Source organism: Erythranthe guttata, chromosome 14 (assembly GCF_056151865.1).
Source record: "Erythranthe guttata isolate IM_541 chromosome 14, IM_541, whole genome shotgun sequence".
NCBI classification, from domain to species: Eukaryota; Viridiplantae; Streptophyta; class Magnoliopsida; order Lamiales; family Phrymaceae; genus Erythranthe; species Erythranthe guttata.
In genome coordinates this window covers 1,982,257-2,009,229 of record NC_142546.1, presented here as the reverse complement: position 1 = coordinate 2,009,229, position 26,973 = coordinate 1,982,257, and the positions used below count along the sequence as shown (strand labels likewise).

The 26,973-nt window shown below is 36.8% G+C and overlaps 3 protein-coding genes across 4 annotated transcripts; all 3 read right to left on the bottom strand.

Annotated features, from left to right (window-relative positions):
• Positions 1 to 381: 381 nt before the first annotated feature.
• Positions 382 to 12,864, bottom strand: LOC105963137 (uncharacterized). The gene is made up of 18 exons (XM_012987510.2): positions 12,449 to 12,864; positions 11,319 to 11,420; positions 11,175 to 11,241; positions 10,895 to 11,079; positions 10,588 to 10,822; positions 3,884 to 3,909; positions 3,387 to 3,470; positions 3,247 to 3,294; positions 3,093 to 3,157; positions 2,955 to 3,012; positions 2,280 to 2,532; positions 1,812 to 1,933; positions 1,613 to 1,693; positions 1,460 to 1,534; positions 1,258 to 1,312; positions 1,093 to 1,153; positions 847 to 997; positions 382 to 751 (listed from the first exon to the last, which is right to left on the bottom strand). Exons 1-18 carry the CDS (start codon positions 12,830 to 12,832, stop codon positions 551 to 553), a joined length of 2,253 nt encoding a protein of 750 aa, XP_012842964.2. The 5' UTR covers positions 12,833 to 12,864; the 3' UTR covers positions 382 to 550.
• A 503-nt stretch (positions 12,865 to 13,367) lies between these two features.
• LOC105963131 (uncharacterized) lies at positions 13,368 to 19,209 on the bottom strand. The gene is made up of 17 exons (XM_012987503.2): positions 18,752 to 19,209; positions 17,740 to 17,841; positions 17,589 to 17,655; positions 17,236 to 17,393; positions 16,828 to 17,088; positions 16,661 to 16,744; positions 16,524 to 16,571; positions 16,368 to 16,432; positions 15,991 to 16,048; positions 15,356 to 15,515; positions 14,926 to 15,047; positions 14,758 to 14,838; positions 14,603 to 14,677; positions 14,291 to 14,345; positions 14,135 to 14,195; positions 13,905 to 14,055; positions 13,368 to 13,809 (listed from the first exon to the last, which is right to left on the bottom strand). The coding sequence occupies exons 1-17, from the start codon at positions 19,145 to 19,147 to the stop codon at positions 13,609 to 13,611; spliced, it is 2,145 nt and encodes a 714-aa protein (XP_012842957.2). The 5' UTR covers positions 19,148 to 19,209; the 3' UTR covers positions 13,368 to 13,608.
• A 673-nt stretch (positions 19,210 to 19,882) lies between these two features.
• Positions 19,883 to 26,897, bottom strand: LOC105963130 (uncharacterized). Of its 2 annotated transcripts, none has more exons than XM_012987502.2 (17): positions 26,343 to 26,897; positions 25,306 to 25,407; positions 25,168 to 25,234; positions 24,815 to 24,993; positions 24,217 to 24,474; positions 23,589 to 23,672; positions 23,438 to 23,485; positions 23,284 to 23,348; positions 22,564 to 22,612; positions 21,845 to 22,046; positions 21,536 to 21,654; positions 21,289 to 21,369; positions 21,139 to 21,213; positions 20,763 to 20,811; positions 20,616 to 20,685; positions 20,355 to 20,505; positions 19,883 to 20,276 (listed from the first exon to the last, which is right to left on the bottom strand). In XM_012987502.2, exons 1-17 carry the CDS (start codon positions 26,766 to 26,768, stop codon positions 20,079 to 20,081), a joined length of 2,223 nt encoding a protein of 740 aa, XP_012842956.2. In that variant the 5' UTR covers positions 26,769 to 26,897; the 3' UTR covers positions 19,883 to 20,078. The 2 variants fall into 2 exon arrangements, with proteins under 2 accessions (XP_012842956.2, XP_088669582.1); XM_088813456.1 differs by having other exon boundaries at positions 20,616 to 20,676.
• Positions 26,898 to 26,973: the final 76 nt, after the last annotated feature.

The following is a 26,973-nucleotide window of genomic DNA, read 5'->3' as shown; positions in this document are numbered from 1 at the left end:
TTTTTTTAATTCCGCATTTTTTCCACCATTTTTTTTAAAGTGTAAATTACGAAACTCCCCTGAACTTTGACTAAATTACAAAACAAACCCACCCACACATAATTACGAAAAAACCCTCTGACTCATTGTTGACCCATTTTTTATTTAACATAAATCATGTAGGCCTATTATACTCTTTAGTTAAAAGGAAAAATCTAAAATTAGGCAACTATAAAATTTATCTTTCTTATTTCTGTAAAAATCCATAAAAAAAAGTTATAATTTCAATCAACTTTATTATGAATTTTGTAAATGCTACACTCGGTATAATTGCCCTTCTTGAATTTCATGTGCAATGTGTCTCATATTCATCAAACTGAAGATGCCGGTTCGATCATACACTTTTATTCGTCGTAGAACCTTGCTCAATTATATTCTTGTTGTTTGCAATAATTTGGATGATTCATTATATCAAAATATTCAATAGTAATGCCTCAAATAACCAGATATATACATATGTACATTCAGCAGCAACACAGAGCAAAAGATTAATACAAATATACAGAAAAAATCATGGTAGTGGGTTGATCAATCTTGAGTCGACTTTGACACCTCTGGCCCAAGTCGTCTTGATATACTTTAATGATCTCGAAAGTTCATCACAAACTTCAGCAAGTTCGTTCTCCGACATTCTGGGAGACTCTTTCTTAAGGGCGAATATTATTTCGATGGAATCTCTGTCTACGTAAAAGTGATAGAGATTGCTGAAAACCTGTCAAATCACGCACAAATTAAGTATCGAAAAACGAATGCAAAGAGGAGAGAGGAAAGAACGAAGCAAATGTTACTTGCGTTGTTCTCACTCACCCTTTTCAGTGTCGAATACACTACCCCCCGCACACTAGAGAACTTTGTGACCAACTTAAAGATGAACAGACCTCTATCCGAAAGAGAATCTTTTACTGTCAAGAGAAAAGATTCCTCGACAAAGTCTGCCTCTGGACTGATTAAACCAGAACTGCACAATAAGATATATAGAGTAGCTAGCAGGTGAGAAAAAGATGACAAAAAAAACATAAAAAAAAAGTGATTTTTGATTAAAACCGACTTTACCTCGAGTCTGACGAATCCACATCAAGTATAAGCACATCAACTTTGAAAGAGTCGTCTCCTTCTGCATGAATTACGGTGAATGTGCAACCATACAATTACTTGTCGCTGCTGAGCATGTCAGTTTATCCTTTTACATTACTAACAACTAGTTGTGCTACTTTTTACCTTCCTCTGAATTTGCTCTCTCTCTGAGAAACTTAGTTGCATCGGTAATATGTACCTGAAATGCTTGCAGTTGGTCAGAATTTATATAAGCGGGAAATCACTAACTAATCTTTTTCTCTTGTTTTAAGAACAAAATTTGAAATGTACAAGAACACTCCAATTTCTATTTAGTTGGTACAAATGTCAGAAAGTAGAATATCACCTTTAAGAGTTCGTCTTCTATAAAACCAAAATATTCGCTAGCAACATTCAGAACCACAGGATCTAACTCAACGACCTGTCATATTAAGATTTGACATAAGGAGAAGACAATTGAAAATATACGGTAATTAATACAACCACAATTTCGTTAAACCTCAATCACTAGATTACGTAGGCAATTTCTCATAAACGTAGGAAGTGTTCCTGATCCAAGACCAATGATCACTGTTTTGACCTGGAAAAGTGGACCCCCGTCCGATGCAGATATCAATTTTCAAAGGTAAAATAGGTCATATAACGTAGGTTTTTGCCTCTTTTTTGGAGAATCATTTAAGCAAGAGAAGATGGCTCACCAATCCACCAGCCGAGGTAGTTCTTTCTGAATGTAAAGAAAACAACAGTAATCCAGCAATAAACCCCTGGTGGTGCACCGTTGCCAAAAAATTGTGTTCAAGATTCGGTTGACCACTTGATGCTGCCCCACATGAAAAGGACAATACAATAGTTAGTGAAGGTAGATAACAGTAACTTCAAAACGTTGAAACCCAAGGTAGTGTGGGCCTGAAACTACTGCAGCAAATACAGTTCAGAGAGTCTGGAAAAATGAAGTAAAGGTTTATCAGGTATCAATCCTTTAATTAAACAGCATACCATATATGAACCAAAAGATGCAGTTAAATTGCTCAATTTAATTCACAAACAATTGAACTGTTCTCTTTATTTTCTGTTTTTAAGTAATATATCATTTCATGAAATATTGGAATCGAAGTCAAGCTATCTAGTTTCTCAAAACTTAACCAACAAAGAGATAAATATCAGACATTCACTATCAGAACCAGATGAGTGCGAGTCGAATTTTTGCGTGTTTCCTTTCTTCCAATTTGTGAAATCTGCCGGCACTTTCTTATCCTCAACTTGACCAAAAAATTCATTTGGTCCTTCTCTGGATAATGGAACTTCAGAATGCACCCAACTCTCAGTTCTTTCAAAACAAAGGCGGCGGAATATGAGATCCTCAGGTGGATCATACATCACATCTTCTACATAGATTGTACCAGTCAAGGCAGTTGTAACCTGGACGAACCAAAATAGACAAATTTTTATAAGGAAAATATTTAATTAAGACAAAGATATGAAATAGACAAAGATTTAATTAAGACATTCAGTACAACTCAAGCAACAGATTTTGATTTTGATTCCCCTGAAAAATATGAGCAATATAGGAAATAAGAAGCATCATAGAGAACCACATATTTGAAGGAAAAGAAAAGAAAAGAGGGACATACAGACGGATAGTCAATATCAACCATGAAATGTGTCTTAAGAGAGCAATAATCAATATGAGTATTGAAAAATAGTATGTAAAATAATTATCCGTGAACACCAACGTATGAGTACATAAATTTGAAATCTATGCAACTCTACACATGAAAAAGTGAAGTAATATAGATCCTAGATATCTCATAAGATGAGGCAAGAAATAGTAGTTCTCCAACCTGGTGCACAATTTTCCTTTCGTTAATCTCATCAACCAAATCATCTTCAGATGTAGCTCTGCAAAAGACCCATTTGATAATGAGTTCTGATTTCGGATATCTTACTACTGGATAAGTAGATGCTGATGCTATACTTACGCAATATGAATTACATCACCGGTTCCCACTGGGGCCAATTGATAGACAAAATTAGAGATATCCGTCTGAAAAGGGAAATTTATACAAGTTTAAGAATCCATCAAATATACAGATCAAAATTTAGATTAGCTGTGGAAATAAATACATATATTACCAATATCTCGACCCAGGTAACATTAGAATGACTCGAATCCAGTACAATCTAAAATCAATAATCATAATTGTGTGAGTGAAAATGAAATGTGAAAAGACAAGATATAGAAGAAAATACACTAAATGATTGGAAAGATTTACCATCAACAGTCGAGCAGCTTCAGAGGTTCCACAGCGGAGCCATTCTAGTAATTCGTTTGCAAGGTTCTTCTGGTAAGATTGCGACTGAATTCCAAACCTCAGTCATATAACAGTTGGACTGGTAACAAGTTTATAAGTAGCGAAGTATGCCGATAGCAAGTGGAACCATACGGTAATCGAAGGTATTACTAGGTTTGACCTATACTGAAAGCTAAATATAAAACTATTAAAAAGAAAGGCAAAAGATAATTAAATATAAATACAGATATAAAGAGGAAACACAAACTCAATGTTGTTCAGGTTGGCAAAAGTTGAAAACAGAAATGAACTGACAGGAAGAAGAGGATGCTCGTATTTGATTAATATAATCGTTATGCACAACTCATTAAGCAGTTTAAGTATATCTATCTTCAAATTTTCCTGAACTCAAGAGCACTAGAATCTTAAAATGTAACTAAAACGATAAGTGAAGGGCTAAAGGGTAGAAAAGAACTCACTTTCCGAAAAAAAATTACTCGTAATCTGTTAAGTGTATATTTATACACTTAATTGTACCTTTTAATTGGAGCTTTTGATGTGTTTTTACGATAATTGGTGCTTAATTTGGTTATTATTTGTATTTTAGGGACAAATTGAAGAATTGGAAAAGTATGGGGTCAAAACTGCAATTTTGGAGAAAATATGGGCCAAAAGTGAAAAAATCAAAATTCTGAAGATTTAAAGCTCGGACCCCCGTCCCAGTTTTAGTGCAAATCGTGGGACCCCCGTCCGAGACTCCGAAATTGCGCAGAAAAGGGATTTTAATTGCACAAGGAAACTGCCTTCTTCCCCAAGTTCTTCACCCTATATAAGACCAAGTCAGACACACAATTAGGCATCATCTTTTTATCATCTATCTTTTATCTTTCATCTTTCTACACACGAGCAAGAGAACGAAGACGAAGACTTGACGAATCTTCATCCGAGTTTTCCTTTTACTTTTATTCTTCGATTTTTATGAACTTTCATATTTTTATTATGCTTGTCGTTACGAACATGAGTAGCTAAGTTTTTATTCTAGGATTTTATTGGAACCCTATGTGGTGATTCGAACCTATTTTTCTACTTTTATGCAAGTTTAATTCTTCGATTATTTCTTCGATCTTGATCGTATTTAGTGCATGAGCGTAGCTAACTTATGTTGCTATTTGTTATTGTTAGAATTGATTGACAGATCGTTTTAATAATTAGAACAGGGATATAAGAGCCTTCGAGTAGTTTTTCACCGAATGCGTGTGTTGATTGCATGTATTATCGTAGACATACAGATAATACCTTAGGTAGCCGTTTACGAGACTTGTTATTTAATGCTTTATTTATATTAGGTTTGCATAGACATATAGTGAATCTTTTATGAATAATAGGTTTATAGCGCAGCGACAGCTGGTTATGAATAATTTCGTGTCTTGGGTTAATAATCGGGAATCGTAACTTGCATAATAGGAGATTAATTGGGTGAAGAATTATCGCATAGGGGGAAGATAAAATCCTAGATCCGTTTATTATTGATATTTTCTCGTAATTACTTGCTTTCTTAATTATTTTAATTTATTTAGTTAATTAAATTGACAACCTTGCGTAGGCTGGATAAAAATAACAATTGTTAGAATTTGGTACTTAGGATTAAATAATTTGCGTATTCCCTGTGGGATCGACATCCGACTCTCACGAGTCTACTTTACTACTTGTTTGCGATACGTGCACTTGCGTGTGGGTATTTAGCACCCAACAAGTTTTTGGCGCCGTTGCCGGGGAATACGGCTAAATTATTTATTGATCCTAATATTAAATTTGAGCAATTTTTCTTACTTCAGCCAATTTTTTATTTATTTTTTTTTTTTAATTATTTTTTTTATTTTGTTTTAGGTACTTTTTATGCGAAGAGGACACGACACGAGCCTGCTACCTCTTGATCCCGAAATTGAGCGAACGTTTAGGCAAGCCAGGAGAAATCAACGGTTAGCCCAAAACACTCCGGCAACGATGGAAGACGAGAATAATCGTGGGGGAGGTAACCAAGGGCGCCCACCGAATGCGGCAGGAGAAGTCGTTATCGAGCAACAGCAACGCCAGCTGATTAATCCACCGCCTCGTCAACGAGCACTGCATGAGTACACCGTCCCGACACTCAATGGGTTCCAATCAAGCATCCAGCAGCCCCCCATTGAAGCCAACAATTTCGAGATTCGAGCGGGACTACTCACGATGCTCCAAAACAATGGGTTATTCAGCGGATTGGCTCATGAAGACCCACACCTCCACTTGGTCAACTTCCTCGAAACATGTGACTCGCACAAGATGAACGGAGTAGCACCCGAAGCACTGCAACTCCGCCTGTTCAAGCACTCCCTACAAGGAGCAGCCCGAGAATGGTTGCAAACTCGTGCACCGCACTCCATATCGTCGTGGGCCCAGCTAGCTCAACTTTTCATGAACACCTACAACTCCCCAACAAAAACTGAGAGAATCCGGCGAGAAATTCAAAACTTCATACAAGAAGTCGGTGAAGCGTTATTCGAGACGTGGGAGCGGTTCAAGCAGCTAGTAAGGAGGTGCCCAAATCACGGGCTTCAAGAGTGGCGCCAACTGCAAATATTTTACGATGGGCTGCAAGACAACTCAAGGACAGTGCTCGACTCTGCAGCTGGAGGTATGTTCATGAGTTTGACCTATGACGAAGCATACGAACTTTTGGAGCGAATCGCCAGAAATAAATACATGCGGGCATCGGATCGGTCAAACAGCGGAGCCGTTAAAACGGGTGGAATTTTGGAGTTAGACGGGGTCACTGCAATCACGGCCCAGTTAGAAAAACTATCGAAGCAAGTAGCGGCTTTGCAGACTCAGCAAGTCCACACAGTCCAAGTTCCCGACCAACGCATAGAAGAAACGGAGTCTCTGAATTATGTGCATGACACCAACCGTCAACAGAGGAACCCGTACTCCAACACGTACAACCCCGGATGGAAGGATCACCCTAACTTTGGGTGGGGAGGAAATCAGCAAGGACCAAGGCAAACACCACCTCAAGGTCAACCGCCTAATTATTCACGACCAGCGCCCGGCTTCCAAAATCCGCCTCAAGCTCAACCTCAAGGCGGAGATCTCGCAAACATCTTGGCGCAGTTCATGACAACCACCCAAGCCTCCATCCGAAACTTGGAAACACAGATGGGTCAACTTGCAACCCAACTAACAGCGAGGCCATCGGGAGCACTGCCATCAAACACGGAAGATCCTCGGAAGAACAACATCGAGCAGTGCAACGCTGTAAGTTTAAGGAACGGGAGACAATTGGAGGAGGCCCCACGAAAGGAGAAGCAAAACACAGTAATTGAGGAGCCGAATGTGATTTGGAAAAAGGAAGCAACTCGTAAAGAACCACCATCACCCACAGTGAACTCGCGAGTCCCTCAAGTCCCATATCCTCAAAAGCTTAAAAAGAAGAAGCTCGATGCCGAACACCAAGGATTCTTGGACAAGCTGAAGGAAATCCACATCAACATTCCGTTTATCGAAGCCATTCAAAAGATGCCAAAGTGGGTGAAATTCCTCAAGGAGCTCGTGACAAAGAGGAATAAATTGCAAGGGAACGAGATCATCCAACTCACGGAGCAATGCAGTGAAATTCTTGTACGGCCTCTTCCACAAAAACTTGGCGATCCAGGTAAGTTCACTATCCCTTGCACTATTGGAGGTAGAAATTTTAGGTCACTCATTGATTTAGGTGCTAGCATTAATCTTATGCCTTATTCCATTTACAAAAATCTTGGGTTAGGTCAGATTGAACCAACGGCTATAACTCTTCAATTAGCCGATAGGTCTTTAGTTTACCCAAAAGGTATTTTAGAGAATGTGCTAGTAAAAGTGAACAAATTTATCTTCCCTGTTGATTTCGTTATACTTGATATAGATGAAGATAGGGAAATACCTCTTATTTTAGGAAGACCGTTTTTAGCCACATCGAAAACTCTAATTGATTGTGCTAGTGGTGATCTTTCAATGACAGTGCATGATCAAACGGTTAAATTTAACGTTTTTAGCGCTAATAAAAATTCATGTGATGACAATGATTGTTATGCTATTGATCTTGTGGATTTTACAAATCATGAAGATTTTGACGTTTTGATCTTAGACCATGGGAAAGGATCTTTGAGTGCAGGAGATGGTGGCGGAAAAGATAGTCGGACGGAGCAAGTTTATTGTGCGAGCTCAATTTCAACTCCGCCGAGAGACAGTCAAAAGAGTTGGGGTGATAACAATGATGAACGTGCAAGGTGGATGTGGCCACCTAAAGAACCAAACGAGCATTATTGGGGAGAGGAATTCAATCGCCAAGTGACTTCGGTCACGTTAGCTTGAACAAAGAAGCAAACAAAGTCCGGCTGAAGACTTTAAACTTAGCGCTTCTTGGGAGGCAACCCAAGCTTTATTGTTTTTCGTAGTTTTCTTTAATTTTTCGTTTCGTTTTATAAATCATAAGCATGCATTCTAATTTATTTATTTGAATTTTAACTTTTCAGGGTCGAAAACATGATCGGGGAATCCAGACGACCGTCCGCAAAAAAAAAAAAAAAAAAAAAAAAAAAAAAAAAAAAAAAAAAAAAAAAAAAAAAAAAAAAAAAAAAAAAAAAAAAAAAAAAAAAAAAAAAAAAAAAATTTGCAGCACTGCATTTGAGACGGCCGTCCCAAAATATGCCTATTTTGTGGGACGGCCGTCCCACAACCAGGAAGAAAAAAAAAAATTCGGACGGCCGTCCGAAAATCAGCACAAAAACCGGGACGGCCGTCCGACGATTTTTAGGGCGTTTTAACTTTCAAAAATTAGATTCTTTTCCCCATTATTTCCTAAACCTTCCTCTTTCCTTCTATCAAACTCCCACACACAAATCGAGGCTAGAGAATCGAACCAAATTCTCCAAAATCTACTCATTCAAGGCACGCCCACAAGGTGTTCGACAAATTGCTCCAACCAAGTTTGGGGGTCGATTCTCGTCTAATTTTTACCGGCACCCAATCTTGAGCCCGTACCCGAGCTTTCCGATGAGGACGAGCGTGAGAGAGTGAGGGAGGAGCACCCCGATCACACCGACTCCGAATAAATCAGGTGTTTTCTATCCTTAAAACTTTGTGCTAATTTCGTTGAGGGCAACGGAAATTTTAAGTTTGGGGGTGAGAAACATGTTTTTGTGCTTATTTGTTTTAGTTTGCATGCATTAGGTCTTATTCGTTTTTATTGTTTTTCTCGTTTTTTTTTTCGGAATAAAAAAAAAAAAAAAAAAAAAAAAAAAAAAAAAGAAAAAAAAGAAGAAGAAGAATAGATTAGAAGGGAGAAATAAGGACTAGTTGTTGAATTGTGTTGAAAACTCGATCCATTGCCTCAAGGGCAAAAGTGTTGACGTGTGAATTTTGGAGAATCGAGTTTATTAAAGTCCCTAGAGGTGAATTTATTGTTTCAAACGCCTAGCTTTCAAATTTTGGCGTAATCACCTCAATTCAAGAAAATTAGCCACACATTCCCATATTACCTACCTCGGACCAAAGAGCCTAACAATTGAAAGCCACAAAGCCCCAATGATCCCAATAGCTTATTGTTCAATATTAGTTGAGTAAAATAATTTGGTGAGTATTTGGAGTCAAATATATGCATGTAAGTATAAATTCTGTCTATCTTTAACTTGCAAATATTGGATACTTGAAGCAATTGTATGATTTGTGATTGTTGGTAATGGTGAGTGACTAAGTACCGTTGAATGTTAAACTTGCGAATACCTAGGAATTATCATCATAATTGCAAGTTCTGAAAACGCTAAGTTGACCCATCGATCTATGTAATGAGATGTATGGTTTTGTTTTGTGCTATTAATTTGATGTTACTTGAGGACAAGCAAAAGTTCAAGTTTGGGGGTGTGTTAAGTGTATATTTATACACTTAATTGTACCTTTTAATTGGAGCTTTTGATGTGTTTTTACGATAATTGGTGCTTAATTTGGTTATTATTTGTATTTTAGGGACAAATTGAAGAATTGGAAAAGTATGGGGTCAAAACTGCAATTTTGGAGAAAATATGGGCCAAAAGTGAAAAAATCAAAATTCTGAAGATTTAAAGCTCGGACCCCCGTCCCAGTTTTAGTGCAAATCGTGGGACCCCCGTCCGAGACTCCGAAATTGCGCAGAAAAGGGATTTTAATTGCACAAGGAAACTGCCTTCTTCCCCAAGTTCTTCACCCTATATAAGACCAAGTCAGACACACAATTAGGCATCATCTTTTTATCATCTATCTTTTATCTTTCATCTTTCTACACACGAGCAAGAGAACGAAGACGAAGACTTGACGAATCTTCATCCGAGTTTTCCTTTTACTTTTATTCTTCGATTTTTATGAACTTTCATATTTTTATTATGCTTGTCGTTACGAACATGAGTAGCTAAGTTTTTATTCTAGGATTTTATTGGAACCCTATGTGGTGATTCGAACCTATTTTTCTACTTTTATGCAAGTTTAATTCTTCGATTATTTCTTCGATCTTGATCGTATTTAGTGCATGAGCGTAGCTAACTTATGTTGCTATTTGTTATTGTTAGAATTGATTGACAGATCGTTTTAATAATTAGAACAGGGATATAAGAGCCTTCGAGTAGTTTTTCACCGAATGCGTGTGTTGATTGCATGTATTATCGTAGACATACAGATAATACCTTAGGTAGCCGTTTACGAGACTTGTTATTTAATGCTTTATTTATATTAGGTTTGCATAGACATATAGTGAATCTTTTATGAATAATAGGTTTATAGCGCAGCGACAGCTGGTTATGAATAATTTCGTGTCTTGGGTTAATAATCGGGAATCGTAACTTGCATAATAGGAGATTAATTGGGTGAAGAATTATCGCATAGGGGGAAGATAAAATCCTAGATCCGTTTATTATTGATATTTTCTCGTAATTACTTGCTTTCTTAATTATTTTAATTTATTTAGTTAATTAAATTGACAACCTTGCGTAGGCTGGATAAAAATAACAATTGTTAGAATTTGGTACTTAGGATTAAATAATTTGCGTATTCCCTGTGGGATCGACATCCGACTCTCACGAGTCTACTTTACTACTTGTTTGCGATACGTGCACTTGCGTGTGGGTATTTAGCACCCAACATAATCCACAGGAGAAAGGTTCAAGATCCAGTTGAGCATCAAAAAGTACACCAGTACAGAAAAAACGGGATACTCCAGGTTCACCTAAAAAGAGCTTTACAAGACGACCGGGTTCAAGCTCGTTAATGTCTCCTTTCACAGATAGCTTCAGGTCGTCAAGTGAGCACCATATATCAGTGCCAGTGGAGTATTCTGCACGAACAGTATTTTCTCTTTCAAGTGCTTCAAATACTTCTTGAACCTATAACATGTTCAAAAAAGTTTAATTTATTTCTTAGCTTGAAAAAGTAAAAATAATTCGAAGTGCTTTCACCTGATAACCGTGGGATTCTACAGAATATTCATCCATGTATGGTATTATCTGAGAAACAACAGTTAAAGTACATTTCTCTGCGACCAACATAAATGTAAGCTGTTTGGCGGTTCCAGAAGATGGTTTTTGAGCAATGGCACACAGATTGATGTTCCACCCAAACCGAAACTTCCGAAAAAGTAGACCTGAGAGAGTCATATGATTGAAAAAGCGGCATAAAGATTGTATTGCCACCCAAACATCAGCACATGAGATACTGAATAAGAGGAAGGAACAATACCAAGTACATGAGGTTCTGCCAAGGTGAGACAAATATATTTTCCTCCAGCTTTCAACAGTCTTTTAACCTGTTAACGAGTCAAACTTTTTGACCACAACATAATAAAACAAAATTGTGTCATTATAAAACAAGACTATCATAAACCTCAGATAAATATAATATTCCTGATCTGGAGTCAAGCTCAGATTCCATCAGAGCATCCAATCCTCCCTTATCAATGATGGCATCAACGGTCCCATTTTCAAACTGAATCAATTACAAATCATTACAAAAGGAAATAGATAGAGAAGGGAGTTAAAAAAAAGTTGAATACGGAATGAGTTCATGATGCTGAGAACAGTTGTTGACGACTAGCAGCTAGATGCCAGTAAATTATTCGTGCTCAATTGATAGTGTAACTCCAGTTTAGCACAGATAGCCAATAAAACAAACACTTGGAGCACTAAAATTTCCAACTCATTCACCGTACATCACATTCACATTGTAGACTGTAACTGCACTTACATGGGCACTTACTTGGTGATTAGTACATCTAAATGAACTCGTCTTATTGAAAGCATACTCGGTCCAGGGATGGTGAGGTCTTTATTAAGAAGATATGTAACCCTCAGTCCAACAGAATTTGTCTAAGTGTAAACAATGTATCATAAGTAAACTGTCAATTCAAATGCTATGTTTTATTAATTAAGATTCGGTTTTACATCTTAACCTTGTGACCAGGCTAACAATCCCCCATTACTTACCCATTAAACCAAGCCCTGCCCCCATTGACTCGTATAATGTCATCGAAGAATTCACATAAATATGAGAAGTACATTGTGTCACTTAACTGACTCAACATAAATCGATTCAAAAGACAGTCTAATTCTTGATTTTAGTAATTCACATAGACTATCAGAGGTCTTTATGAGCACGTTAGATCTCCAATCGATCACGTACAGCACTTTTGACACATTAATTAAATATCCTAACTACATTTGCTTTTACCATTCTGAAATAAAGGGCTAATTACTCAACTACCATACACATGCTCTTTCGGACAAGAGGGAGAACACGTTGCAGGCGTTGATTCCTTTCCTAAGAAAATATCATCATTTAATTTGCAACTACCTCATCATTACCACAATCTCATTAAGCATATCGGCATGGATTTTGAACAAATACACATTAAAATCAACTGAAAATCTTACAATTAATTAATTAATTATCGGTAGAATTGCACAGGTTTGAAACTAATGAATATGTGTAATAAAACAATCTTCGATTTTTGTTACCTGCATATCAGTCATGTCCATCACGCGCCACTTCATCGCCGGCCGTTGTTCGACATTCCTCCTCAACATGGCCGAAATGACCACCTTCGAGAAATCCAGGTTTGTTATATTCGTGAACCCATCGTCGTAGAGATGCTCCGACAGCCTGGAATTCCCGCACGCCGGAACCAAAATGCTCTGATCCTCCGGCGGATACGAGAGATGGCTCCTGAGTAAGGTCCGGAGTTGGGGCCAGTCGGCGTACCACTCGAAGAAATCGTCGGCGCCTCTCCTTGCGTCGAAGAAAAAGTCCCAATTCTCCTGGTCGGTGAAGTTTCCGAAGGCAATCGGCCGATCCTTTGAAATGTCGATGCAGTTTTGTTTCGCGGGTTGTTGTTCCTCCATTTTCACGTCTGTGTTTCTGAGTGAAATGTGGGTTTGTTTCGTCAACAGTTGAAATGTATATATAATATTTATAATAAAATAATATTAATATTATTTTTGAAGTTGAATATCCCGCCTAAACAAACGTAACAAACTGCGGTTAAGAAAGGGATTATTACTTAATTACCTTCTCCTCCCTCAAATGTAATTTCTGTAGCTTAAAGTCCTATTGTATATTTTGCATTTACATATTTCTATTTTTTTATGAAAAGACATTTCTACCCTTATATTCGCTTCGTTATTGTCTTCACTGGGGTTCTCCGGTGACCGCCGCTAGGGGCCACCTTCCCCAACAAGGTCTTGTTACGATTGGATCGGAGATCGATCGGAGATTTGAGAGAAAATAGAAACAATCTTATTAAGAGGGAATTTGAAAAATGCCACCCCTATGCGTTTTAGTCAAAGCCATATGCGAGTGTGTGTAACGATCACTCGCCATTTGTGCGACTAGTAATGGGATTTTTTTAGATGAAATGACAGAATTGCCCCTCAAATCTTGGTACCAAATTGCAATTTTTAGGATATTTATTTTTCGGCATAATTTTTTGAAAACTCATCGTCTTCCCCGTTTACAATCGAAATCGTCCTTGCCACGTGACATTATTCTATTGGCTAATAAACTAATAGACGAAGAAATAAGAAAAGCACTACACGGTTTTAACATGTAGCTTAGAAGTTATTGTAACATATAGTTCATTTACAGGTAGCCAATCAATGTACACTATTTTAGCTTTTAATCATGGTAGTGGTTTGATCAATTTGGAGTTATGTAAGACTCTTGTGGCCCAATCCTGATTGTTATGCTGTAATGATCTTGCTAGTGCCTCACAAGCTTCAGCAAGTTCGTTTTCCGCGATAATCGGTGAGTCCTTCTTCAGGGCAAATATTATTTCGACAAAATCTCCGTCTGCGTAAAAGTGATAGAGGTTGCTGAATACCTGTCAAATATGAAAAAAAAAACTGAGTATCGAAAAATAATGGATAGAGAAAGAAAAAAAAAACCCGAAAGAAATGTTACTTCAGTTGTTCTTACCTTTCTCAGTTTTGAGTACACTGCACCTCTAACACTTGAGTACTTTGAGATCAACTTAAAGACGAACAAACCATTGTCAGAGAGTGAATCCTTTACGGTCAAGAGAAAAGATTCCTCGACAAAGTCTGCCTCCGGGCTGATTAAACCAGAACTGCACAATAAAATAGAGTACATAGGTGAAAAAAATGATACAAAAAAATAAAATGATTTTTGTTTGAAAGCGACTTTACCTCGAGTCTGATGAACCCACATCAATTACAAGCACATCAACTTTGGAAGAGTCGTTTCCTTCTGCATGAATTACGGTGTGCAACCATACAATTACTTCTTGTTGAGCATGTCAATTTAATCTTTTACATTACTACAACTAGTTGTTGCAACTTTACCTTCCTCAGAATTTGCTCTCTCTCTGACAAACTTAGTTGCATCGGTAATATGTACCTGAACACGAGGAGAGTGAAACTATGAGCAACGTAGAATACATCATCATGACTTTCCCGATGACTATGTGACAACTTTTTCAGATTCAAATTCCGATTATCAGAAAGAATAACTTAAATGCGAAATGATACCAAAGGTTTTATGTTTTTAATTCACTTATCTTACAACTAAATCAAGTGTTGATGTTAGAACCAAAACTTTCTTGTACACTCCAATTTCGATTTAGTGGGTGAAAACGTCAGAAAGTAGAATGTCACCTTTAAGCTTTCGTCTTCTGTAAAACCAAAATATTCGCTAGCAACATTCAGAACCACAGGATCTAACTCAACGACCTGTCGAATTAAGAATTAATATAAGGATAAGTCAATTGATAAAATGGTAACTAGTACAGCCAGAATTTCGTTCGTTCTACCTCAATCTGTAGAGAAGGTAGGCAGTTTCTCATAAACATAGGAAGTATTCCTGATCCAAGACCAATGATCACTGTTTTGACCTGGAGAAATGGGAATATTTTAGTTCTTTCTGAGCCTATTGGAGGCAGATATCAATTTTTCAAAGGTCAAATAGATGGCTGGCTCACCAATACACCAGCTGATGTAGTTCTTTCTGAATGTAAAGAAAACAACAATAATCCAGCAATAACCCCCTTGTGGAATCCCGTTACCAAAATTTTGTGTTCAACTTTCGGTTGACCACTTGATGCTGTCCCACGTGAAAAAGACGATAACATAGTTAATGGAGGTGAACAAAAAACTCTACTAAGGCAGTATGGTCCTGAAATAGAAGATTGCATCAAATACGAAAGAGAAAATAAAATTTAATGATTATACATGTAACATTTAGGTCGAACAACGAGGTATTTACAGTCCAGAACCTTTATTTTGTCCATGCAAGAATTTCGCAGATAACTTAAGGACAAGTAATGTTGAAGTATTACCGCAAACCCAAAATGGGGTAGCTAAACCGCATAAGAAAAAATAAGCTGGTAGATATCTTATTCTCATCTTCACCTGAACTGTCATTTGGTCCTTCTATGGATAATGGAGCTCCAGAATGCACCAAATTCTCAGTTCTTTCAAAACAAAGGCGGCGGAATATGAGATCCTTTGCTAGATCATGATCATAAATCACGTCTTCTACAAAGATTGGACCAGTCAAGATAGATAGAACCTGGATGAACCAAAATAGAGAAAGATTTAGAAGGAAAAGAAGATATGGAAATACATGAAGAGCAGTAGATATGAAATATCTAATCCGAGAAACTTGTATTTGCAAACTGACGACCTTTTTCCCTACACGAAGCCACTGAATAAACACAGTGCATCAGTTTAAACACAGTGAAACGGCTAATCGACTTCTAACGGTTCATCAAAAAATCTAGATGAGCTGGTTAGTAGAACTGTTTATATATCTTCAAGAGAACCAGATAGTTAGAGAAAAAAAAACAAGAGAGAACGTATAGAAGAGAGCAAACAATTAATGTGAGAAGTGAAATAGTATGTCAAATGATCCTGTTGAAGTAGTAATATTTATCAGTGATCACCAAAGTGTGAGCGCATCAACTTCAAAGCAATATCCCCATTATGGAACAAATTTACTCTACACATGAAAGGACAGCTAATACAACATCTAGAGGTTTTTCAACCTGGTGCACAAGTATCCTCTGCTTAATCCCATCAATCATATCATCTTCAGACGTAGCTCTGCAAAAGACCCATTGGAACAACAAAATGCCTATGAGGATATCACAATACAAAACTTTTCAGAAGTGGTTCACAAAACAGGGTATATACCATTGAAGTAACAAAACCTTGTGCATACAATACTTAAACTAATGGCACAAAAGATCGAAAAATTGCAAATAAAAATGGGGCCAGTGGGCCAACTAATAAAATATATCCCAGCGGAGGTTTGGAAACAACTTTTCAACTTCAAAGTTCAAACTAGCATGGCTAATACAAAATTAAGAGCTAAAATCATTATCAAATGAATTTTGCATGTAGATGCTGATGGGATACTTACACAATATTAATATCATCACCGATTTCCACTGGCGCCAATTGATTGACAAAATAATAGATATCCCTCTGAAAAAGAAAAAAAATATACAAATTTTAGAATCTATAAAATATCAAGCTCACAATTTAGATTGCTATTGAAAACAGATTTCAATATTACCATTATATCGTCCCAGGTAACATTAGAATGACTGGAATCTAGTACAATCTAAAACCAATCAACATAATGATGTGAGTGAAATTAGACAGATATAGGAAGAAAGTACACTAAATTTATCGGTGACTGGGAACATTTACCATCAGCAGTCGAGCAGCTTTTAAGCTTCCAAGAATGCGCCATTGTCGGGATTCTGCTGCGATGATCTTTTGGGAAGATTGCGTCTGAATTTTAAACCTCGGTCACATAACAGTTGAACTGGAAACAAATGAAGTAGTGAAGTATGCCAATAGCAAGAGGAACTAACTTTCTTCAAAAATACTACACGAAATCGATCGGAGAAAGGTTCAGTCTCTGGAATAGCATCAAGAAGTACACCAGTATAGAAGAAGCGGGATACTCCAGTTTCACCTAAAAAAAGCTTTACATGACGACCAGGTTCAAGCTTTCTAATGTTTCCTTTCACTCCTAGCTTCAGGTCTTCAAGTGAGTACCATGTATCAGTGCCATTGGAGTATTCTGCGCGGATAGTATTTTCTCTTTCAAGTGCTTCAAATAGTTCATGATCCTATAATGTGTTCAGAAAGTAAATGTATTTCTCAAGATTAGCCTTACCAGATTGTTTGGAATCTTGACCAATGTTCTTAATATTCAAGTTATTTCCTTCTTTTAAAGGGGAGTACATGGATAAAAAGAAACAGTTAAGTGCTTTCACCTGATTATCTGAGGATACTATCTGAGACACAACAGTTAAAATAGATTTCTCTGCGACCAATATATAAGCCTGCTTTTTGGTGGTTCCAGAAGATGCTTCGTGGGCAATGGAATAAATATTGGTTTTCCACCCAAATCGGAACTTTGAAAAAAGTAGACCTGAGAGAGTCATATGATTGAAATGAGTATCAAGTCTAAACACTCCATAGAAAGTGTAAAATTTAGTGCAGAGAGTTACATAAAATGAGATACTGAATAAAAATCCAACTCCTCCTATCTTCACCAAAATAATGAATAAAATAAGAGAGATGATTTCTTTCACCAATTTGATCATATAATCGGAGAAGCAATTACCTAGCACATGAGATTTTGCCAAGGTGAGACAAATATATCTTCCTCCAGCTTTTAATAGTCTTTTAACCTGTTAACAAGTCAAACATTTAACCATAACAAGTAACCAGATCGAAATTGTGTCATTATCAAACAAGACTATCATAAACCAAACCTCAGATATATATAGTATTCCTGATCTGAGGCCAAGCTCAGATTCCACCAGAGCATCCAATCCTCCCTTGTCGACGATGGCATCAAAGGTCCCATTTGCAAACTGAATCGAAAGAAATAGTTGTTAACGACTAGCACCATAAGGGTTATTATATATAGCAAATTCTGATGAAATAAACAAAACAAATGACAGTTTAGCACAGAATAGCCACTAAAACAAACACCTAACTGTGCAGTTAACTCACTGACAGTAATTGTACATCTAAGATAAACTTGTCTTATTGAACGCATACTCAGTCCAGGGATGGTGAGAAGTCTCTAATAAAAAGATCTGTAATCTTGTGTCACATCGATGAGTGCATCGGGATCATCGATTCCGAAGACTGTCAAAGTTATTTAGGCTAATTGACGTAAAACTATGTGATGTATCATTTGACATATGCACTAATACCAAAAACTCCAAATTCTTCCACATTATGAAACCATCAGATGCAGCTGCACTGATATCCTAAAATATCACCAAATTGCAGATGGAGCAAAGGTTCTTATGAGCAAGTTAGATGTACAATCAGCCACGTACAGCACTTTTTCCACATTAAATATCCTTAACCATATTTTCTGTAACCAGTTAACTCATCTACCATAAACATGCTCTTTCAGACAAGAGGGAGAACACGTTGCAGGCGTTGATTCCTTTCGTAAAAAAAGTCGTTTAATTTGCTGATGTTCTCTGACCCAAATTTTCCACATCATAAAACCAGATTAGACACATCGCCACAATCTCAGCTTCGATAATTCAACATATATGCCAGCCCATAATTCATTATTCAAATATGCTAGGAGCTTTTGTAATTAAAATCAACTGACAATTAATTTGATCATCATGAATAAATCCCTCGGTACAATTGCATGGATTAGAAACTAGCAAATTATGTATGCCCAAAACCACATCGCCTAGGGTACTGAAACTGGAATCCAACAAACGAGCTTCGATATGAAATTTTTTTTGTTACCTGAATATTAGTCATGTCCATAACGCGCCACTTCATCAGCGGCCGTTCTTCGACATTCCTCCTCAACATGGCGGAAACGACCACCTTCGAGAAATCCACGTTTGTTATATTCTTAAACCCGTCGTCGTACAGATGCTCCGACAGCCTGGAGTTCCCGCACGCCGGCACCAAAATACTCAGCTCCGCCGGCGGCGGCGCTGACGGCGGAAACGAGAGATGGTTTCTGAGTAAGGCCTGGAGCTGCGGCCAGTCGGCGTACCACTCGGAGGAATCGTCGACGCCTTTTGAGGTGAAGAAATCGTCCGAACTATCCTGATCGGTGAAGTCTCCGGAGGCCACCGGCAGCTCGTTTGCAATGCCGACGCACTTTGTCTTCGCGGTTTGTTGTTCCTCCATTTTCACGCGTCCAACGTGTTTCTGAGTGAAATGCGGTTACTTTTTGTGAACAGTCGAAATATATATAAACTATATATGTTATATATATATATATATATATAATATTATAATATATATACTATTTTGAAGTTTAATATCCCGCTTAAACAAACCCTAACAAATTGCGGTCATATTCTAATTCCAGCAAATCTTTTCTTCTATTTATAAAAAGTACTAATGATTTAATTGAATAAATTTAATATTTTTTTCAAAATTGATAATCTATTTGATGTTATTGTTGTAGATGATACAATCGGTAAAATAAATTGGGTAGTGTCCTGTATCTAGAGATAAGCTGAATTGGGTATCGGAAAGGAGGCAAAAGAAGAGGGGAATCAGGATTCAAATTAGGGCTTCGAATTCAAGTGAAACGACGGCGTATTGATAATAGGAAAAGCTGGGCTGAACTGAATAAGTGGGCCAAAGAGTTATGGGCTACTGGGTAAAAAGAAGGGGCCCAATGGACAAGAAAATATCCGGTTCTACGAGGAGAAATCCACAGCTGATTAAACCCGCACAACAAACAAGCCACGTGTTATCTTTTTATTTGTAATTCAAGAATATGCTTATTAACAAACTTGTGAGCACACTCTATATGTATTGTAAATAGTTATATATACACATGTATGATAGGGATTTAACTAGGTGAATTTAACTGGGTGTAGCATCACAAAATCGGACATACTTTCTCCACCGTTTGTTTTTTGAAGTAATGTCGATTTATATTTTCCTTTTTGTGGTTAGCATGTACGTATAATCTCACTTCTCGTTTATGCTATTTAAGACACTTTCGATCCGTGATGTATTGAAAATTGACAAAAAAATTGCCCCTAATCAAATATTATTTAAAAAAAAAAAAGAATGCATCAGATTTCTAATACTCTGTATATGTTCATGTGACAGGCTTGATCAATTCTGAGGCATCTATAACTCTTTGCCCCCAATCATAATTTCCCAGCTTTAGCGATGTTGCAAGTTCGTTACAAGCTCTGGAAAGTTGGTCCTCTGTCACGGGAGATTCCGAGTTGAGTGCAAATATTACTTCATTCGCATCATCTTGAAGCTGGAGCGTAAATACATTTCTAAAGACCTGCAATTTTATGCACAATTTAGATATTAAAAAAAAAATCGGTTGATCGTATTTTTATGTTACTTTATGAGTTCTCACCTTCTTAAAACTCGAATAGAGTGGAAGCCTCACACCGGAGTAACAAGTGACCAAATGAACGATGTATAAACCGTCTTTAGAAAGCCATTTTTTTGCTTGCAAAAGAAAAGGTTCAACAAGAAAACATTTTGTGGGGCAGATCAAAGCAGCACTGCCAAAACGAGAGTGCAGGTAAACAAAAAAAATTAAAATCAAAATAAATAAAAGAGTGATGACAGAAGAAAAAACGAGAAGAATGATGTGTTGAAAAAGATGTATTACCCGACTTTTTTTGAGGTCACATCAACTACAAGTACGTCGAATTTGAAAGATGGGTTCCCTTCTGCATCAACTACAGGAACAATCATTCAATTACGTGTTACGTTGTAGAGCAAACGTTTACTACAAATAGTTGTTACTCCTTTTTACCTGCCGTAGAGGCCTTTTCGAGAAACTCGAAGGGATTAGTAATATGTACCTGAACACAGAAAGGGAGACGGAGGAAAAACCATCTTCAAGCTTTTGGTTTAACATGAAATTAAACAATGCAATCCCAAACAAACAAAATAGTAATGGCAATGAAATTATATTTGTCGCAGCAAGAATTAGGACATAACAGGATAAGGCATCAGAAATACATTTCCGTTCCTCTAAAAAATGGTTACGACATAACGGCATTGAGTATCAACATTGATACTCTTCGATACCGTGCAATGGTAATATTTCCTCATAATGGTGTAAGATATCCTTACTCCCAACTAGACTTAATATTTAGTTAGTGAAAACGGCAAATCTAGAACATTACCTTTAAGCGATCATTTTCTACTAAACCAAAATAATTTCTAGCAATGCCCAAAACAACAGGATCTGCCTCAAGGACCTGTCAATTAAGAACTTCCATGAGGGCAAGATAGCAAAATAAAATGGTAAACAGCGATTCCGAATTTCATGACACCTCAATTTGACAAAAAGGTAGGCAATTCTTCATAAACATAGGAAGTAATCCTGCTCCAAGGCCAATAACCACTGTTTTGATCTGAAAAGAGGAAAATGCAAACTTCAGTTCAAGATGTTTCCTCAAACTGAAGCCATGGACCCAAAATCAACGATGATGACTGAATATTCGTTTTAAGTTATATAAATATCATTATTTAAGCTGACTAAAGTAAGATAACAGATACATGTCGAATCGGATGGCTCACCATTTTCCCAGATGAGGTAGATCTTTTCAAATGTAAAGAAATCAACATTAATCCAGAAATAATCCCATTATGATGTAAGCTATCCAAATAGTTGTGACAAACTTCCATGTCAGCGGATGCTGCCCATACATAATAGAAGAAATGACATAATATTAGTAAATGAAGGTGGACAAATAAAGTTACTCTTAATTCTCAAAGTAGATAGTAGTGCGTGTTGAAGTAAAATCATAACAGGAAACAGTGCAATCTGATGCCAGTGTAAAATTTTCAAAAGCATCACCAACATAAGGATAGAGATCAGACTCTCACCACGATACCCAGAAGAGTGAGAATCATAAATTTTCTGCTTTCCTTTCTTACTGGTTAAAACAGCTTCAGCTAGCACGGAACCCCGAATGATCAAGCGGCGGATTATCAAATCCTTGTATTGAAAGTGACGACTAAGAGCATCATCAATCTTTTCGAAGATCACATCATCCACAGCGATTGGACCATTGAAACCAGATGTAGCCTGGATAAACATTCAAGAAAGGAATATCAAAAAGGAAAAATAGAGATGAGAACATTGAGAGTAAGAGATGCAGAAATGAATCTCGTTTTAAACAAAAATTATGTACTAATTGTTCAGTTTAAAGCTTCCTTTCGGTGAGATGATAAATAACTCTATTTGTATACGATGGCCTTCTTTTTCAGGTTGAAGTGTTAGTTGAGATTTTCAGGAACTCAAAGCAAAAGGCATGCATTTTATAGAATAGATACCCTCATCATCAATGAATGGTACCATACAAATAAAAAGTTCTCAACCCACATCCCAATTATCCTTTCCCCTCTTCTTTCACAGTCCATGGGATTCAGTAACCACCAACACAGAAGTCAAATGCCTAGCCTAGTTTCTTATAGGTATCAGTGTCTGCCAAATTATTTCATTGTTATAGCACTTAGGTATCTAGATTCTATAACTAGTTCTATGCATGAAAAAAAAAACCCCAATAAAATGACAACAGAACAAGAGGTAATAGTTCTTCAACCTGGTACCCCACCCTTCTCAGCTTAATCCCATCACTTGCAACCACAAAACTGCAAAAGACCCATTTGATAAAATCATATTTAGTCATATTCGTTAAATAAAGCAGGGAAAAGTGTAATGCACACACATCACAAATAATTGAATCCTTTCTGTTTTCTCATCCTACTAGTTTACCATAGTATAAACCTCGTAAGTAGAACAGAGAGCCGAGAAGAAAGCGCAGATAAAAAGAAGTACAATATCTCAATGCAAATGAATATGACTGTACTGCTTCTACTTTCTCCCACTAGTCCAAAGCATCAAGTGGCAATATGAAGGCACACCTTCACAGTCCCTTAGAAAAGACTACAGACCTCGAACTTTAAAAACCTTCTTTTTAGTCAATTTTAAATTTTAGCTTGCCCAACATTACAATACTGAAAAACATAACATATGCAGGGTATTGCCTGACTTGGTACATTTGACCCATAGAAAGATATTCCCCATTGAAGTGAGAAACTTATGCAAAGAAAATTTTAAGAGACTGAAAAATGCGTACAAGCATGGCACCAACTGATGGAAACTAATAAGCGGTTGAACAATATACACACCAGCAATGAAATCAATTTTCACAAATAAACTATCTTAGCTGAGAAAAAACTTAAGAGCTAAAAGCATTATTAAGAGGGACTCTGATACTGGCTATCTACTGATGCATAAGCAGTCTTCGGTAGGTACTTACGGAGTATGAACTCCAACATAACAATGTCCTGGGGCCAACTTTTTGACTAGAGGAGAGAGATCACTCTAAAAATAAGAAAACCAATATTAACAATCACATTTAAAGCAAGCAAGCTGCTCTTCTTCCACTTATAGAGAATAATGTTGGATATTACCTGGATATCCTCCATGGGGAAATAAGAATGTCTGGGTTCCAACAGAATCTAAAATTGATTGAAATAAAGTATATGATTAAAAGATGTAATATAAAAGGACAAGACGAATGAAGATATTTCACTCTATTTTTTGTTGACTGAAAAGATTTACCATTAGTAATCGAGCAACCTTAAACTCTCGAACGAAGACCCATTGTCCTTCCTCTGATGACATAACCCACTCAAGAGTTCGCACCTGAATTCTAAACTTCAGCAGCATACTACTTGGAACAAATATAAATAATGTAACACAGCATGCCAATACTGGGTGGAGTCACATAGCATGAAATGGGATAACTTCAAATTACTAACAAAGAACAAGAAAGCAATCAAAGTTCCTAGATCTAACCCAACTTCGAATAAAAATATCAAAGCTATTAAATGGCTATATTTATGTATATACAACGACAAGAGAGTTAAGGAAAGAAAAAGCATGCTTATTCTGTATTACCAAAATGGATGAATGTTGTCCGGGTGACAAGTTGAATCAGAAAGTTAATTTGCAGGAAGTACATGAATCATTTTCCATACCCTATCCTACTATAAAACTAGAAAAGAAAATGAAACAAACTGCGATAATGTATACATTAAATACTCACTTAGAATTATTCTTTCGATTCGTACATTCATGAAGCACAACTTCTTAATCAATTTGACTATTACTGTCTTCACATTTGTTTAAAATTAACAATAGAATCTCAAAAGATAAATAACAGGTTTTGAAAAATAGAGGAACTAACTTTCGGAATGATGAGTACAAGAAACTGATTGGAGAAATATCCCGAATCTTGCTGAGCATCAAGAAGTATGCCTTTATACATGAGACGGGATATTCCATAGTCACCTAACGTAAGCTGTAGCCTACGGCCAGGTTGAAGCTCTGAAAGGTTTCCTTGTACCCAAATATCTTCAAGTGGATAGAATAGATCATCAGCGGAACCGTTGTAAAGAAAGCGAAAAGCCGATTCTCTTCTAAGTGCTTCAAGGAGTGCTCGAGCCTAAAACATGTTGAAATATGAAATCTATTTCTCCATACATGACAATAAACCAAATTTAATGTTTAGTTGAGAATAATGCTGAAATCACTTAGCATAAGAAAGCATATAACAAGTAAGAGCTATTTAAATACTATCTTTTTATATTTATAAAATGTAAATATTTCTTAATGTGTCTCTACTTTGTGGGTATTTATTAAATACGACAATATAATTATTATTTAAGTAGATTTTATTTATATCAAACTGTAATGGTATTTTTTGTAATATAAACTTTAACTTTTGACAAAATATATTGTGAAGATAGATATTTTGAATCCTGAGTAGAAGTGTGTGTCTTTACCTGATTTCCATGATAGTTACTAAAATCCACAATTGGTGTTATCTGATAAATCAAAGTTGAACAATCTTTCTCAGCGACAACCATAAAGGTCTGCTGATCGAGGTTACTGGATGATGGTTCCTGATCAACGGCATAAAGATTCATTTTCCACCCAAACCGAAACTTTTGAAATAGCAGACCTGAGGAAAAGTCACGATGAGAGATAGTATCAAAGGAATAAATACTAAGTAAATATCCAGCTTAAGTATTTGCTCTCAACAGAGAATATAAAAGAAAGGAAAGAGATTGGAAGCAAAGAAGAGATGAGACACTGGCTAACGGCCATCATGCTTCACAGATTATAGGAAAAATACCTAACAATCTAGATTCCCCCAATGCGAGACAAATATATTTTCCTCCAACCTTTAGGAGTTCTTTTACCTGGTAATACACAAGAAGATACTTAAGTTTTGTTTACAAATAACAAGACCAGCAATGGAACTGTCACAAACCTTAGTTATATATAGATTAGGATGTATTTGACCAAACCCGGGATCCATCAAAACATCCCATCCTCCCTTATCAATGACAGCATCAAAGGTCTCACCTGGAAACTGAATCGAAGATAAAACTGTTAGAATGACACAAGATAGAGTTCCATTATAGTTTAAAAATCAATCAGAAACACAACAATTGATCAATTGTTGAAGGTCCAATTGCACAATAATAACTATTTAAGAAAATTCTATAGGATGTATATCATACGTGCATTAGAAACTCGTTAACCTATAAAGAAACAAACTGGCAGCAAAAGTAATACTATGCTCAGAATAGACAACAGAGTGTTATTCTAATCAACAGGACAAACACTGTCTGTTGTTTTCCAAAAAACAAACATGTATATCAAAAATCACTGTGTTCAATTGCATAAGAAAATAAGAACAAAGAAAGAATAAATTCCTACCAACTTATTCCAAACACTGTTAACTTTATTCCCTTTTGCAAAACTAAAAATATGAAAAATTATAGTCAGAACTACACAAAAATTAGCATTTCAGAGAACGAACAATGCTGGTGCTATATTCCATTGGAGTAATCAGTCATTACCCGCTGAATGCTGAAGACACAAACCAGTATTCATCTCAGAACAACTTTTTCCACATTAAATATCCTAACCATATTTTTTTTACCAGTTCCACAAATAAGTGCTAATTAGTCCTCCTGCTCAACTAGCATACAAATTCTCTTTCACACAAACGGAAAACGCATTTCAGATCTTGCCCCCATCCTTCAATATTTATCATCACATGAGTATATTTTAAAGACAATTAAGAAGTTTGAATCTCCACCTCACAAAACGAGACTCTACATCGAGTCGTCATAGATATACATATTTTTCTTAATTTGATTATCTTAATAACGCTACACCATTACTAATTAAGAGATAATTTATCGGCGCACTTGCATGGGTTAAAAAAAAAAATTGCGGATACATAAATCCAAAATCACATCGCCATGGCCACTGAAACTTTCAAATCATCAAAATTACCTGCATACTAGTAATATCCATCACGCGCCACTTCATCCGCGGCCGCGCTTCCACATTCCTCCTCAACATGGTCGAAATAACCGCCTTCGAGTAGTCCACATTCGTTATACTCGTAAAGCCAGAATCGTACAGATGCTCCGACAGCCGCGAATCCCCGCACGCCGGAACCAAAATATTCAGGTCCGCCGCCTTCACAGCCGGCTGCGGCGGCGTCGGGGGAGGGTTCGCCAGTACCGACAACGGGAAAAGGAGATGGGTGGTGAGTAAGGTCTCGAGTTGGGGCCAATCGGCGTACCACTCGGAGAAATCATCGCCGCCTCTCGAGGAGAAATAGATATCCCAGCTCTCCTTGCTCGTGAAGTTTCCGAAGGGCACCGGCAGCTCCTTTGGGTTTTGCTGTTGAATTTCCCTTTCCGCCATTTTCATGCGTCGCTTTCGATCTCCACGTGTGAGTGAGTGAATTGCGGTTATTTTTTGTGCACAGCTGTATTATATTATATACTTTCTCTCTCTACATATATATATATAGAGAGAGAAACTAACAAATTCGATCATATTCCAATTCAAGCATTAGTGCTATTATTATTTATTTAATTGTTTTTTATATAAAATTTATAAATTCAAATAAAAA

Excerpts from the sequence above, each read along its gene's own strand:
- LOC105963137 (XM_012987510.2), bottom strand. The coding sequence starts at position 12,832 with ATGGAGGAACAACAACCCGCGAAACAAAACTGCATCGACATTTCAAAG. Across the intron at positions 3,013-3,092 it reads GGTGATGTAATTCATATTGC|AGCTACATCTGAAGATGATT; the intron begins GTAAGTATAGCA and ends GGTCTTTTGCAG. Across the intron at positions 2,533-2,954 it reads AAAGGAAAATTGTGCACCAG|GTTACAACTGCCTTGACTGG; the intron begins GTTGGAGAACTA and ends TGGTTCGTCCAG.
- LOC105963131 (XM_012987503.2), bottom strand. The coding sequence starts at position 19,147 with ATGGAGGAACAACAAACCGCGAAGACAAAGTGCGTCGGCATTGCAAAC. Across the intron at positions 17,394-17,588 it reads GGCAAAATCTCATGTGCTAG|GTCTACTTTTTTCAAAGTTC; the intron begins GTAATTGCTTCT and ends TGACTCTCTCAG. Across the intron at positions 14,196-14,290 it reads GAGAGCAAATTCTGAGGAAG|AAGGAAACGACTCTTCCAAA; the intron begins GTAAAGTTGCAA and ends TAATTCATGCAG.
- LOC105963130 (XM_012987502.2), bottom strand. The coding sequence starts at position 26,768 with ATGAAAATGGCGGAAAGGGAAATTCAACAGCAAAACCCAAAGGAGCTG. Across the intron at positions 24,475-24,814 it reads GTAACTATCATGGAAATCAG|GCTCGAGCACTCCTTGAAGC; the intron begins GTAAAGACACAC and ends AACATGTTTTAG. Across the intron at positions 22,047-22,563 it reads TGAGAAGGGTGGGGTACCAG|GCTACATCTGGTTTCAATGG; the intron begins GTTGAAGAACTA and ends ATGTTTATCCAG.